The sequence below is a fragment of the Mustelus asterias genome, chromosome 21 (genome assembly GCF_964213995.1).
Source record: "Mustelus asterias chromosome 21, sMusAst1.hap1.1, whole genome shotgun sequence".
NCBI lineage: Eukaryota > Metazoa > Chordata > Chondrichthyes > Carcharhiniformes > Triakidae > Mustelus > Mustelus asterias.
Window position 1 is genome coordinate 64,318,509 of NC_135821.1, and position 16,606 is coordinate 64,335,114.

The window sequence follows — 16,606 nt, forward strand, 5'->3', positions numbered from 1 at the left end:
CATATGGTGCTCTCGTTATTGGGCTCATTGTAGAACCGTCACTCATGCAAATTAAATACAGACAAACCAGAGAACAAAATTAACCCTGTAAACTTTGACAGAAGCTAAAACCTTGGAAGTCTAATCTCACTACATGGGGGAAACTGTCCTCAAACAGGCACAAAATCAGAAGAAACCTCTTGATGATGCTGGCCAACATGAGACATGCTGGCTAGATCAACTGTTCATCTTGCAACTCAGTGTCATAAGTGTGATTCTAAAGAGGCAGATGGGCCTATTTCAACATCTTATACATTATGCAAGTTAGAGCTGTATTTAATTGCGATGGAAGATTTGAAAGCCTCACCCCCTTTGATGTGTTTTGCGAGTGTTTGTGCCTAGTCTGCAACATTGAATCCATTACCCTGATAAAGATATCACTTCACTTGACAGCCTAGGGTCAATCTCACCTGTCGGCTCTGCTTCTGATAGTCATCCAGGGTGGGCAGATCTGCCAGATACCGCTCTAGAGTTTCAATGCGTTGCTGTTTCTCTCTGTTCTGTTCTGCCTCCTTTTGACACTTCCGTTTCAGGTTGTTGATGTGTTTGTCACGGCCACGGACCTGAGCAACACAAGCAAATGACCCAGTGTGAATACAGACAGCTCTATGGCCAGCAAACAGGAGGAGGAAGCTGGGCCGTGCTCTCAGTCATACAGTGCAGAAAGGCCCTTCAGCCCATCAAGTCTGCACCAACATTTACCACTAAAGGTGCGATAATCCCATTTTCCTACACTTGGCCCATATCCTTGAATGTTATATTTCAAGTGCTCATCCAAATATTTTTTTTTATAAAGGTTGTAAGGTTTCCAGCTTCCACCGTCTTCCCAGGCAGTGCATCCCAGATTCCCACAATCCTCAGTGAAAATATTTTTCTCAAAACCCATCCAAATCTCCTGCCCCATACCCACTCATGATTGGTCCCTCAACCAAGAGGAACAGCTGCTCCCTACTCACCCTGTCCATACCCCTCATAATCCTATCCATCTCAATCATGTCCCCCCTTAGCCTTCTCTGCTCTAAAGAAAACAATCCAAGCCTATCTAGTCTCTCCCTATAGCTCAAATGTTCCATCCCAGGCAATATCCTGGTGAACCTCCTCTGTACCCCCTCTAGTGCTATCACATCCTTTCTATAGTGAGGTGACCAGAACTGAACAGTACTCCAGCTGTGCCCTAACCATTGCTCTGTACAACTCCAGCATTACCTCCTTGCTCTTATACCACGACTGATGAAAGCAAGTGTCCCAAATGTCTTAACTATCCTATTCACATGCTCTGCTGCCTTCAGGGATCTGTGATTTGATTTATTATTGTCACATGTATTAGTGTACAGTGAAAGTATTGTTTCTTGTGCGCTATACAGACAAAGCATACTATTCATAGAGAAGGAAACGAGAGACTGCAGAATGTGTTACAATCATAGCTAGGATGTGGAGAAAGATCAACTTTGCAACGTTGGTCCATTCAAAAGTCTGATGGCAGCAGGGAAGAAGCTGTTCTTGAGTCGGTTGGTACGTGACCTCAGATTTTCCCCATGGAAGAAGGTGGAAGAGCGAACTTCTGGGATGCGGTGGGGTCCTTAATTATGCTGGCTGCTTTGTCGAGGCAGCAGGAAGTGTAGACAGAGTCAATGGATGGGAGGCTGGTTTGCATGATGGATTGGGCTGCATTCACGACCTTTTGTAGTTTCTTGCAGTCTTGGGCAGAGCAGGAGTCATAACAAGCTGTGATACAACCAGAAAGAATGCTTTCTATCGTGCATCTGTAAAAGTGGGAGAGTCTCGTAGCTGACATGCCAAATTTCCTTAGTCTTCTGAGAAAGTAGAGGCGTTGGTGGGCCTTCTTAACTATAGTGTCGGCATGGGGGGGGGGGACCAGGACAGGTTGTTGGTGATCTGGACACCTAAAAACTTGAAGCTCTCAACCATTTCTAATTTGTCCCTGTTGATGTATCTGTGAATAATTACCCAAGATCCCTCTGTTCCACTGAGCTTCCCAATCTCCTACCATTCATTAAATACTCCCTTCTATTGTTTCTTCCAAAGTGCGTCACCTCACACTGATCAGGGTTACATATCATCTGCCTGTTCTGCCCATCTGGCCAACCCATCTATATCTTCCTGTAGCCTACAACCATCACCCACCTTACCAATCTTGATGTCATCTGAAAACTTGCTCATTCCCTCCCACATTTACTTCTATATTGTTCATGTATATAAACAATAAGGGTCCCAGTACTGATCCTTATAGTACACCACTGGACACCGGCATCATCCAGTCACTCTAACAGCCTTCTACCACTACCCTTTGAGTCCTATTACCAAGCCAGTTTCTGTCCATCTCGCCAATCCCCAAATTCCATGTGCTTTAACCTTCTCAGTCTCCAACGTGCAACCTTGTCAAAAGCTTGGCTAAAATCCATATAAACTAAAACGGAACTCCCCTCATCCACACACGATCACATTTCAAAAAACTCTAACAAATTTGTTAGGCATCACCTCCTGCTGACTCTCACTAATTAACCCATGCCTTTCCAAGTGGATATTGATCCTCTCCTTCAGAATTTTCTCCAATAGTATCCCTACCACTAACATGAGGCTCACCCGTTTATAATTTCCTGGTTCATCTCTACCACCTTTTTTGGAAAGTGGAACCACATTAGCCAACCTCCAGTCCTCTGGCACTTCCCCCTGGACAGAGGGGAATTTAAAATGTGTTTCACTGCCCCTGCAATTTCCTGCCTCACCTCCCACAGCAGCTTGGGATGCAATTCATCCGGGCCAGGGTATTTATCCATTATTAAGCCCCATCAGAACCTCCAATATCTCCCCAGTTCCTATTGTGCAAATTCTTCACAATGCCATGTCCTAAATTCCACGCCTTCGTTCTCCTTTTCCTGGGTGAAGACCGATGAGAAGTATTCATTTAACACCTTTCCAATATTCTGCAGCTTCACACACCAATTGCCCTCTTTGTCCCTAATGGGCCTTACTCTTTCCCTGATTAACCTCTTCCCTTTAATGTATTTACAAAATATCTGCCGATTCTTCCTAATCCTGTTCGCAAGTCCTTTCTCATACCCACTTTTTGCTCTTCTGATTGCTTTCACAAGTTCCCTCTTGCACTTCCTATATTCCTCTCGGGCTGCAGCTGAATTGCTCCCTTTTGACTTGCTAAACATCTCTCTCATCTTCCTCATCCAGCCTTGAATTGTTCGAGACACCCAGGGTTTCCTGAATTTATTGCTCCCACATTTTCCCCCTAAAGGATACATGTTGGACCTGTATTATCCCCAGCTCCTTTTTGAATGCCCCCCACTGCTCTGCTGTAGACCTACCTGCAAGGAGCTGTTCCCAGGTAACTCTGGCCAGATCCTGCCTTATTTTTAATAAAATTTACCTTCCCCCCCCACCCCCCAATCCAAAGCCATTTTTTGCAGGCCATCTTTCTCCTTGTCCATAACAAATTTGAACCATACTGTGTTGTGGTTGCTTGTCCAGCTTCATTCCCCAGAACCAGATCCAGCGCTGCGCCATCCCTTGGTGGGACTTCCACATAGATACAAAAAACTCCCCTGGATACATTTCAAGAAATCCACCCCCACAACACTCTTAACACTATGACTATCCCAATTCATGTCGGGAAAGTTGAAATCCCCTTGTATAATTACCCACTTATTACTCTTACACACTTTGTGAACTGTGTACATATTTGCTCCACTATTTTCTGCTGACTCTTTGGGGGCCTATAATACACTCCCAACATTCCTAAGTTCTACCCACAAAAAGCTGTGGAGGCCAAATCACAATGTATTTAAGGAAATATATTTCTAGACTCTTATGGGTGTTGAGACATATGGGGAGAGTGTGGGAGTATGGCATCGAGATCGAGGACCAACCAGGATCATATTGAAGGAGCAGGCTCTTTTCTAAGCTTCAATGTTATGAAAGCTCCAGATGTTTTCCTCCCCGGGCTACTATCCATAGCCTTTTGGTGTATATCATGATCATATTGAATGGCAGAGCAAGCTCTAAAGGCCGAGTGGCCTACTCCTGCACCTGTTTTCTGTGAATGTTATGAAAGCTCCAGATATTTTCCTCCCCAGGCCAGTATCCATAGCCTTTTGGAGTGTGTTTGATTTCTACTGTCATTAGAAAAGCTAGAAAGAGTTTATTCACAGGTTTTATTCTCTCTTTTTCTTTCAGTGGTTAACAATTTACATGAGCGTGACTAATTTATTTTACAAGCAGAATGTTATTCAAAGTTAATTGATTAATTTATGGAGTGCTGTCATACTAGATTTCATCTTTGGTCCTCAAAGTTGACAGGGGCAGCAGTAGCTGTGTTTATAAATGGTCCCAATGCTTTTAGGTTAACATTGTGGGGTATAAGATCTTTCGGCGAGACAGAGGAGGGTGTAAAAAGGGAGGTAGTGTAGCAATATTAATTAAGGTGTCAATTACTGCAATAGGGAGCGATGATATCTTGGAAGGGTCTGACTCCTGTCTCGCCGAAAGATCTTATACCCCACAATGTTAACCTAAAAGCACTGGGACCATTTATAAACACAGCTACTGCTGCCCCTGTCAACTTTGAGGACCAAAGATGAAATCTAGTACGACAGCACTCCATAAATTAATCAATTAACTTTGAATAACATTCTGCTTGTAAAATAAATTAGTCACGCCCATGTAAATTGTTAACCACTGAAAGAAAAAGAGAATAAAACCTGTGTGAATAAACTCTTTCTAGCTTTTCTAATGATAGTAGAAATCAAACACACTCCAAAAGGCTATGGATACTGGCCTGGGGAGGAAAATATCTGGAGCTTTCATAACATTCACAGAAAACAGGTGCAGGAGTAGGCCATTCGGCCTTTAGAGCTTGCTCCGCCATTCAATATGATCATGATATATTCTCCAAAAGACTATGGATAGTGGCCTTGGGAGAAAAACATTTGGAGCTTTCATAACATTGAAACTTTGGCTTTAAAGAGCCTGCTCCTTCAATATGATCCTCGATCTCAATGCCATACTCCCACACTCTCCCCATATGTCTCAACACCCATAACAGTCCAGAAACCTATTTCCTTCTTAAATACATTCAGTGATTTGGCCTCCACAGCCTTTTGTGGTAGAGAATTCCACAGGTTTGCCACCATGAGTGAAGAAGTTTCCCCTAGTCTCAGTCCTAAATGGCCTACCCCATGTTCAGAAATTAAAAGGGCTAAATTGTCTCTTCTGGTCCCTATAATAGATGTCCCTGATAAATGAATAAAACATTAAATGAACTGTTGAAGTTTGGATTTATTTAGTTATTTGCTGCTTCTCTAAAGCTCATGTGTCGAGCTCTTAAGTATTTTAACTAGATGCAAAAATAAACTCACCAGTCACAAAGTCAGTGACATTTCAGGCTGGTTTCCATCCCATCAGGCTTAGAGTTAAAGCATTGCTGGCAATCAATGCGACAAGCACTGTCAATGTGAGAAAACCACCTCTTTATACACTAATAATGCACAAGGTTTGAGACACCTGTAACCGCCCATGTTTAGATAGTGCACAAACTGTATTATGATATATCACTGATAATAATAAACTCACTCACCTTGATGAGGTGAAAGTAGGAGCATAGGAACAGGATTAGGGCATGCAGTTCACCAAGCCTGCCCATCATCATTCAATGAGATCATAGCTGATCTGTGTGTGAACTCCATGGCTGGGATTTTCCCAGTCAACTGCACTGCTCAAGTAGCGCAGCGGGCCACGAGATAAGAGTGGGGGGGGTCTTTTGTGAGATTCACAACCGGCATCTAGCCAGTTACGAGTCTCCAAAGCATTTTTAAGCGCAATCAGCTCTGCGCCGGAAATCCGCATGGAGCTGATCGTATGTAAATTTAAATTTCCATATGATTAGCAGGCCCGGGAAGGTATTCTCCTGGCCCACGAATGTCTCCCCCAACCCCGCTGGAGTGGCTCCCACCAGTGGGGTTTACAACTGCTCTCCACTAACAGGGAACAGGCGTTCTCACCCTGCTGGTGGGGACAGAGGTCATTGAGATCCCCTCCCAGAAGGTCGGGGATAAGAGGGGTGGTGCCCCTTGGGCAGTGCTAGCCTGGCGCTCTGGAGGGAGGAGTCAGGAAGGCCAGCAGCAATCAGGGGAATTCTGGAGAAAGCCAGTGATCGGAGGTCAGTGCGCATGTGCCGATCTCCACAGTAACAGGTCAGCGCATGCGCAGTGGCCCACTCAGCACTATGCTGCCGGCCTCTCAGGCAGGTTGAGGCCCTGGTTCCCACTTTTCAGCACGAATCAGTCTGAGGCACTCTTCATTGTCTCGGAGATTCATTCAGATAAATACACCCAAAAAATGGGTGGGAAATTCTCCCATTTTCCCACCTGTTGGAAACTTGTTTTGGGAGAATCCCAGCCCATATCTGTGCCTTTGCTCCATAGTCTTTCATGGCTTTGGTTAACATTGTTTTGAGATTGATTTAACAACTGATCCAACAATAACTGCTGTCCGTGAAAGAGTTCCAAACTTCTACCACCTTTTGTGCGTAGAAAACAGTTTCCTAATTTCTTACCTGAAAGGGTTGGTTCTAATTTATAAGCTATGGCCCTGGTCGGAGACTCCTCAGCCAGAAATAATTTATTTGCATTTACCTATCTATTCTCCTTAAAATCTTGGAAAATATAAATCACAACCACCCTTTAACCTTCTAAATTCCAGGGAATACATCCCTGATTTGTGTAATCCCTCCATGTCCGAGAGATGTGCAGGTTATGTGGATTGGCCATGCTAAATTCTCCCTCAGTGTACCCGAACAGGCGCCGGAGTGTGGCGACAAGGGGATTTTCACAGTAACTTCATTGCAGTGATGATGTAAGCCTACTTGTGACCAATAAATAAACTTTAACCATATGTAATTTAAATCTGGATTTTTTTTTCAATCCAAAGTGGATAACCTCACATTTGGCTACATTTAATTTTGCCACACATTTTTCCCTTTCACTTGATCCATCAACTTCTTCATGCAATTTTACCCTTCCACATTGCGTAACTTGCAATACCTACCATCGACAAAATGTGGAAATGTAGCTATCTCAAGATGTTATCAAACAATGAATAGCTGAGCCCCAACACATTCTTGCGGGACAGGCATTTCATGTACAACCAGTTAAGATTAAGATCTGTCTTCTGCCACGCAGCTCATTTCTTAACCAGGTCAATAGGTTGCTTTCAACTTTAACTAACAGTCTCTGAGAATCACTTGATCAAATGCCTGTTGAAAGTCCATTTAAGTAACATCCACTGACATTCCCCTGTTCCTGACTTTGGCCACCTCTTCAAAAAAAATTAAATTTGGTTGGTCAGTCGTGACATACCCTTCACAATTCTATGCTGGCTCTCTGACTGAACCCTATCCTTAATTGTAGACTATAACATTTTCCCAACAATAAGTATTAGACCATAAGACAGAGCAGAATTAGGCCACTCGGCTCATCGAGTCTGCTCCACCATTCAATCATGGCTGATATTTTTCTCAGCTCTATTCTCCTGCCTTTTCCCCATAACCCCGATCACTTTATCAATCAAGATAAGACCATATTAAGCGAAATGACCTATGATTCCCTGGTTTAGCTCTCATCGTCCTTAAATAGCTGACTGACATGAACAATTATCCAATCTAAGGAAATAATTGCAATACCGAATGGGCTAAAAGTTTCCCATAATGAAACTGCTAAATAATGTGATTCATATACTTTACTGTTAGAGAGCTGTTGTGGTGTAATGTAATGTGTATGTTGTAATGGATAAATCGTGGAGTGACCAAAGCTGAGCAGCACTGCCTGGACGAGTGCAGCTCCAACAACACAAGCAGCTTGATAGAGCCAGGATAAAGTAGCCCACTTGATTGGCACCCACAACCTTAAAAATTAATTCCCTCCACTACTGCACCAAGCAGTGTATACCATCTACAAGATGCACTGCAGCAACTTGCCCAGGCTCCTTTGACAGCATCTTCCAAACCAGTAACTTCTACCACCAAGAAAAATGGGAACATTCTATCTGCAAATTACATACCATCCTGACTTGGAACTATAATTACTATAATTCACTGTCACATTCTCAAGAACAATTTGAGATGGGCAATAATTGCTGACCATGTCAGTGATGCCCATATTCAATGAACAAATCAAAAAAATGTAAAGTCTGCCACCTGAGGCCATCAGGATGTTACAAGTGTATGCTGCCATTCAGTGGCAGAATGTGGTACTGCACAAGTTTGGTTGAAGTGCATCCATTACAAGACAATCCAGGGAGTCTTGCACAGTAGTTGGCACTGCTGCCTCAGCTGCCTCAGTGTCAGGGCCCCAGAGTTCGATTCCCAGCTTGGGTCACTGTCTGTGTGGAATCTGCATGTTCTCCCCACGTCTGTGTGGGTTTCCTCTGGGTGCCCCAGTTTCCTCCCACAGATCGAAAGACATGTTGGTTAGGTGCATTGGCCGTGCTAAACTCTGTATCCGAACAGGCGCCGGAGTGTGGCAAATAGGGGATTTTCACAGTAACTTCATTGCAGTGTTAATGTAAGCCTACTTATGACACAAATAAATAGAGCTTTATGGATCAATTATAAAATTTAAATCAAAGTTCATTTAATCCCTGTTGTGTTACCAACAGATTTTGGCATTTCAACAAGGATTTATCCATCTTGGAAACTTTTGTAAACTGCTGAACTCAAAAGTGAGAGAGAAGGGATAAGTCCGGCATTGTGGATGGACTGCCCAGGCTCACTCATCACCCCAAGTTATCCTGCACTACACATCAAACACTTGCCTTTTCTTCCATTCTCTTCATATCATCTGTGTGCTTCTGTGTATTTTCTTTGAGACTTTCATTCAGTCGGCGAATCTCCACTTCCATCGCTGCTAGCTTTTTCTCCACCTCTAGTTTTCCATTATTCAATGTTTCTGTCCGTTCTGCACACTGAGCCCGCAAGAACGCATTTTCCCGTAGTGATTCCTGTAAAAGCATGGGAAGAAAAGATCATATTCTATTTCTTGGAGACACCAAGATAAATCTGCATTGGATCATTTTTGCAAATTGAAAGAATCAAGTACATTAATTTCCAAGTTTCATTGGGAACGTGTGTACACAAAGTCAGTGATGACTTCAGCAAAAAAAAAATTCAATGTTGCCATTATAGTGTCTGTAGGATTGATGCTCGGAAGCACGATGGGTGACAACCGAAAGAGCTTTATTAATGAGTGTTCAGTACAGGCTGCTTCTTTACTCTGCAGTTTCCCGCAATGACATCACACATTATTATACTGTGCTCAGTGCTGCTTCTCTGAAATTAATACAAATACATAAACATGCATTTGCCATTGTTGACTCTCCCTATTATAGAGCTCTCATTGTCTCTTCATGCAGTAAGGACCCACACCTCCCCATTTCTGGAGCTATATAATGCAAATACACAGACCGAAAGAATAAGACTTTTGATGCAATGTGTTACAAGAGAAATCACACTCGAAGCAGACAGAGAATTGCATTTATATTCTATATATTGTAGCAACATAGGGCACAGCAAAATGTGCCAAATGGCCCTTCCGTGCTCTCAAATTATATACAAGAGTACATTCTGGTTGTCAAACTTTGTCTCTACTTTGAACACTAGCTCCATTCTATCATCCTTTGAACTTTTTGATGTTCCCCCGAAGCTCCAAACAGTTTGTCATTCTTGTGTTGAATTCAAGATTTAAACACCAAGTAATTCCTTGCCAGGAACTCATTACTTTCGTCGGTTTTCCCTTTTCTCCCCTCACCCCCACAAAACCCACATCGCCACTTCGCTAAGTACCTCTTCTATTCTTTCACATTGGTCCTGGTCCTTTATGGACTTCAGTTCATGATCTAAGTTTCACAATTGAGCAGCAGTACCTGCAGTCGGAGTATGCAGACATCACTAAGTGGAACTGGGTGGCCCAGCAATGCACTGTGCATCTGTAACTCGCTCTCCCTCATCTTCTGTTCCAGCTGACTGATTTGCTGTTTTTGCCTACAATCCAGAGTAAAGGGAATAAAAGACAGAAAATGTGATTAATACCCCTTATTCAACATAATTAAAAACTCAAACTCAAGAGCAATGTGAAAAAGTTTCTCTTCCATTAATATACAATCAATTAGTACAGATGTGAATACAGAATACCGTAAAAACAGCATGAGGTGTTAGCCTACCTCCATATCAACACAGCGGATCTCCAGCCAGCCTGTAATCAGCTCTCTATTGTGTGCAATGATTCCAATAAAATTTGGCAGATGTTCAAAATGCAGTATGAACCAGTACATGAGATGGCTAGTGTGGAAATTGAAAAGCTCATTCAAGTGCTGAAATGTTGTGGGGGTTGGGAGAGGGGGTGTGGTAGTGAGCAAAGGCACAAAGGACAAAGAAAATTACAGCACAGGAACAGGCCCTTCGGCCCTCCAAGCCTGCACCGACCATGCTGCCAGACTGAACTAAAACCCCCTACCCCCCCAGGGACCATATCCCTCTATTCATGTATTTGTGAAGACGCCCCTTAAAACTCACTATCGTATCTGCTTCCACTATCTCCCCCATCAGCAAATTCCAGGCACCCACCATCCTCTGTAAAAAAAAAAACTTGCCTCGCATATCTCCTTTAAAGCTTGCCCCTCGCACCTTAAACCTATGCCCCCTAGTAATTGACTCTTCCATCCTGGGAAAAAGCTTCTGACTATCCACTCTGTCCATGCCCCTCAATCTTGTAGACTTCTATCAGGTCGTCCCTCAACCTCTGTCGTTCTAGTGAAACAAACCAAGTTTCTCCAACTTCTCCTCATAGCTAATGCCCTCCAAGGCAGGCAACATCCTGGTAAATCTTTTCTGTACCCTCTCCAAAGCCTCCACATCCTTCTGGTAGTGTGGCAACCAGAATTGAACACTATATTCCAAGTGCGGCCTAACTAAGGGTTCTATAAAGCTGCAACATGACTTGCCAATTTTTAAAACGCAATGCCCCGGTCGATGAAGGCAAGCATGCCATATGCCTTCTTAAATGCAACATAGCTGTATTTAAATTGCTGTACTTGACTTGAGGACTTGTTAGAGAACTTCAAAATACTCTGGAATTTAAAACACTAATAAAGATTATTAGAACTGAGTGGATTAACTTGGGATAAGAATCACAGACTGCCTTATATATATTTTATAGAGGTACTGTCTGCATAGAAACACATAACCACAGTTAGAGAATTTAAACATGTATTTTTGGAAGTGTATTATTGAACAGACATTCATCTTGGCTAATGGCACAAAGTTCCAAGGCATCATAGGAAATAGACCAGAAAAGTGGACCACATTCCTTATAACAATACACCCATAAAAGCATAGCTCTTATCAGCATGGGTACTAGACAGCTCAGTGAATGAGACTTTCATTGAGCAAGGACAAACTGTTTCCAGACAGCTTAATGAAAAAAAAAAGATGAGAGTCCAGGACAGGTGGCCATGGGAAAGTCAGGCAGAAACCGCAAGAACTTACTGTTCCCATGTTGTCAGAGAATATCTGTAATTTGCCAAGGTATATGGCATTTACTAATGATGATTGGCTCATGATCAGCCAGAGGGCAGGTAAAATGCCTTTTGGAAGTTGTATAATTGTATTGCAACTGTGATGCAACTTCAGAGGAGAGTTGGATTGCCCAGTCCTTCTCTCCCAATGTGTGTTAATCAATAAAGAAACATCTTTCACCAGGATACTGTAGTCCCGAGTCTTTGTATTAGCTAAAGCTAAGCTCAACTTAACCTCTAAAAAAATCCCTACAGGACTTAATAGAAATTGAAAACTTTAATCTACATCAAGTTGAACCCGACCAACAAATGCTGGATAGGGTATAATAAATGGAGCTTTATTCAGTTTTTACCTATGCTGCAGTTCGTCAGAATATTTAGCACCAATATAGGGTGAAAGTATGTTTCTTTTCTCACTGACAACATTTCTGAAAACCAAAGATGGCACATACCTTTCAATAACCATCTCCTTCTCTTTCAACAAGCTTTCATTTGCTTTTATTAGTGGATCCCATTTGTTAGTTTCTTGATGAACAAAAGTGGGATATGCCGTAGGGTATTGGTGGGATCCATGGTTCAAAAACTATGGGAACAGAGAGGACAAAGAATGGTTAAACCTACTGGAAGTTCAGTGCAGCTACTATCAGCATTATTACCAGGGCCTTCATTCATCACTAGGAAAGTCACCTCTTACCAAGAGCAATTGTTGCCAGATAGGCACAGGTCTCAAAAAAAAAAAGTGAAGATCAGAATGAAATTATTAGCCTAAAAGGAACAAGGATGATAGCCCCATGCATCTTGTCAACTGGGAAATCAACACCAAAAGGGTGTAACAATTCTCTGGGTACACCACTTCTGAAAGTAAATATCCAAACTCTCATTCAGACCACTTTTCATTACCTCCAAATGTGTTGGATGGTGTTTTGTGTCAGTGGAGAAGCATGCCTCAGTCAAATAGGTTTCACCAAATCTTAGATGTTGGGAGTGACTGGATGTTTGAGAGATTTGGAGGCAGCTGTTATAGCCTCTGTGCGTGACAACGGGTCAGCAGTTGGTGAAAATGATGCCACACATCTTCAGTCACATCCTTTCTTTCAAGGCAAAAAAAATATTCAATTACAAATTGAATGAAACTGCAATACCTGCATTTGCTCCACTTGTAGCCTAAGGCCCTCCAATTGCTGCTGCTGCCATGCCGTCAGGTCACAAGGTCTAGCATTACAGCGAACATCCATCTGCTTACCATGTGCTCGTTCCCTTAGCCACACTGGAGCCCAAGGTGTTTGCTGTGCTTGTAAACTATGAAGTCCTTCAGGAACAGAGCCTCCACCATTAGGTCGCAAACAAGCTCTTGGTCCTAACAACACACTGTTGTTTGGTGCAGCTTTGCTCTCCGGCAAGGATCTAAAAGTCATGTTATAGTTACTGTAGTTATCCTTGCCGCCAGCACCATTGATGTCATGGGGTACCTCACCCTTACTACATTCCTGGAATCTGTGTCTTGGATCATCATAGATAGTGTCCAAAAAAGCAGATTGATTCAAGGTTGGTTCAATGTTAGGAGTTTCAAATTTTCGTACTATCCCCTCCAATCTCAAGTGTTCAGTATTTGGATACGAGTAGTCAAGGACATTCAATGTAGGTCTGCTGTGATTTGTTGAATCTACAGACAAAGATTTAACACAAGTAGAAGATCCTTCCATTTCACTGACCCTAGTCTCAAAGTTGGAAACCTCGACCCCATTCAATTTGGACAATGAAGACAAATGTTTTCCAGATCTCTGATCTTTCATGTCTGAGGAACCACATGGGGGCACAGAAATAGAACTGAAGCCTGGATCACCCACTGGATGGAGGTTGGATGAAGGGTTACCAGAGGTAGAAGGCATGACGTGTGCAGTGGGGATGATGGCCTGAGCGCGGATGGGTTTGAAGGAGGAACATCCACTGGAGCTGCAGAAATCTATGGAAATGAAAAACACAGCTGAAAACCAATTTCTCCCAAGACTGAGCACAAATGCAGAGGTCAGTAATAAATGTTTAGCAAGTTAAGTGGTCTTTTGGAAATCTGAGCTTTTCAGGCGATTAAATCCCCAAACCTTTACATTAGAGACACAAACAAATGCTTCAAACCAGTCAATCTAAGGAACCATTTTTGATACAAAATAATAAACTTGCATTTTTAACCCTCATCCCTGTCCAGGTCAGATTCTGCATAGTCCATTAGCCCAGGGATTTTACAATGTTTCACCTGGAGAATTCAAGGTCGTTGTCAGTTATTGATCAATGTATGAGTCATGATATTTTAAGTCAAAGTTACAAGTGGGGGATTAAACTTTTGTATAATTTGCCATTCTCACTTTGTAAATTCTCAGAAAACACAAAGTTTTGTAGTAAAAACTGAGGCATACCTTAAAAACATACAGCAATAATGCACGCAAGAATCTTACTCAAGAATCAGAGTACATCCCAACTCTTGCATTTACATTACACAAATTAATTGAAGGGAATTTTCCCTCAATACAGCAAAAGCAACAATGTGCACTCTGAATGTGCCAAATGGTTATTAGCCATAGTCCATAAGGGTGGCACAGTGGTTAGCACTGATGTCTCAGTGCTAGGGACCCAGGTTTGATTCCAGCCTTGGATGATTGTGGAGTTTGCACGCTCACCCAGTGTCTCCGTGGGTTGCCTCTGGGGGCTCTAGTTTCCTCCCACAGTCCAAAGATGTGCAGGTTAGGTGGATTGGTCATGCTAAATTGCCCCTTAGTATGCCAAGATATGTAGGTGAGATGGATTGTCCATGCTAAATACACGGGGTTATGGGGTAAGGCAGAGGGGAGGGCCTTTGGGGGGGGGGGGGGGAAATGCTCTTTGAGAGAGTCAGTGCAGACTTCATGGGCCAAATAGTTTCCTTCTGCACTGCAGTCATTCTCTGGTTTAATGAATGACAATAGGCATTGCTTTCTATTTGAGACAGACAATTGATTTGCCTTGAGGGTCAGCACTCTACATCAAGCAAGTGGCAAGACAAGGAAGAAGGCCTTCATGAGCTATCACAGCCAGTACAGGGATTGAACTGATGCTGTTGGCATAATTCTGGACCATACCCAGCCGTCTAGCTAACCCCACAATCAACAAATCTGTCAGTGTGCAAGAGGTAAATGATATCTGGCGCCTTCTCCTACAACACAGCTGTGAAGTGACCCAAAATCTCAAACTCAAAGTAGTCTTGCTCCGTAATCAGTTTGAGCCCCGATTTAAATTCCATTCATACTAACTGTCGCATCGCTGCAAAGCTGGGTTAAACTTGTTAGGTTAGGTTAAAGCGCGTAGTTACTTTCTGCATTTCGCTAGCTGGAAAGTAATTTTGGTTTTCAGGCACACAAGAAAAGAAAGTGAGGCAGTGTATTCAACCAGATTAGCAAGGCTGTACAGCTGTATAATATTTTACACTCAATTAAAAGTATTAATCTATCAGTTTAATACTTCAAAAGTGGCAACATTAGCAATTGTTGGCCCATCTGGACAGACTGTAGTCCCCCAACAAACTGAACTACCAGAGCTCTGAAATAAAATATTGTACACAATAGACATGAACTTTCAAATATTATCCTTCTGCAGCCATCAAGCAGCTAAAGATAGTAAATAATCAAGTATATTTTCCAACAACAGCCATGGAAAAATAGCTATTTTTAGACAACAAAGTTTTGTTTGGATAACTGTAAAATGGATTCAATTATTTATCTGGAGGCTGAGCTTCCCTTATGCAATCCATTTTAAAATAAGTTGAGGTTCAAGAAAGACAGAAACAATACCTAGTGCGTGGTCTGATATTTAGAATCTTACTTGATAAAGCTTACCTTTATAAATCTTCAGGATGAAATATGTCACCTACAATAAAATCTATATGCATAAAGACAATTTTTCAAAATACTAAACAACTAAAAGGCCCAACTTTCACCTCAAAAACAAGCAGTACTCAACAGACATATTGCTGTAACAGTACAAGTGAAACTAGCTATATCGAGTGGCTGGTTGGGTGGGAGGAGAAAGGAGTACATCTTGTTCCATTTTGTCAGTGAGAACATTGGCGAAAAGGACTGCTGATATAATTAGCACCACTTCTCAAGTTTCACGATTGGAAATGCAGAGCTCGTACATGGTCCCACTGATTCAGACTTGCAGTTGGGATTTTGAGAACAAAACATTCCTGGGGTGAATCCATGAATTCACACATACCAGTTTCTATAAATTGCTAATATTGAGTTTCTGGTATTTTAGACATGTACACAATTTCCAAACTCATTCAATGCCAGATTTAGCAATGAAAATGCACTGCAAGTCTTTCAGCAAAGAGGGCTGGATTTTAACGTTTCAGGCAGACTATTTATCACAACAGTGCTGTTTATTACTTGCACTTTCGTTCCAAGTTTTCAACAATTGCAGATTTTTAATTCTCAAGGCTTTGGGAGCTTCAGGAAAATTAAACAAAAATGTTATTAAAGCAGCTTAGAAATGTAATTAATTAGAACAGCATTAATCATCCTACCATCAGCGATCCAGCACAGGCTGAAGTACAAAGAGGGTCACACTATATGACCAACATGGATAAGAACAGTTCAACCAAACAAGAATACTGCATCAAGTCCAGATACTTAATTTACACAGACTTTGTCCAATTTACTGCACAAATGTATGACAAAATTCAATAGAGTCAAATATTACAGATCAGCTCAGAATGTCAGTACATACAGTAATTTCTGCACATCAAGTTTAGTTTCTTCAAACATATTTTTCCCTATTTAGGTTTCTGTTCATCATAGATCATTCAGTCGCTGAGAAAGCAAAGAGGATACTCGCTCCAGCTCCTAATGTATAAAGTGGCTCAGAGCCCAGACAGCTTCAGCTCAAATTGGAAACTCCCTGCTGCCATCAAAAGCCCCCATCAGTAATATTGGCAAGAGTGTAA

General features: G+C 42.2%; 1 protein-coding gene across 6 annotated transcripts in view; it reads right to left on the reverse strand.

Moving 5' to 3' along the window:
- The window catches only part of cep85 (centrosomal protein 85), a 66,147-nt gene that overhangs the window by 20,904 nt on the left and 28,637 nt on the right, over positions 1-16,606 (reverse strand). For 5 of the 6 annotated variants that reach the window (XR_013500453.1, XM_078238023.1, XM_078238022.1 and 2 more), the window contains 5 exons: positions 12,777-13,597; positions 12,087-12,217; positions 9,985-10,102; positions 8,878-9,063; positions 450-602 (listed from right to left, as the gene is read on the reverse strand). Coding sequence is in view for 5 of the 6 variants with exons in the window: in XM_078238023.1 (XP_078094149.1) it covers positions 450-602; positions 8,878-9,063; positions 9,985-10,102; positions 12,087-12,217; positions 12,777-13,597 (1,409 nt within the window). In the remaining variant the exon portion in view is untranslated. Of the gene's footprint in view, positions 1-449; positions 603-8,877; positions 9,064-9,984; positions 10,103-12,086; positions 12,218-12,776; positions 13,598-15,497; positions 15,633-16,606 lie in introns of those variants that run through there. The other variant, XM_078238025.1, reaches the window with a different exon arrangement.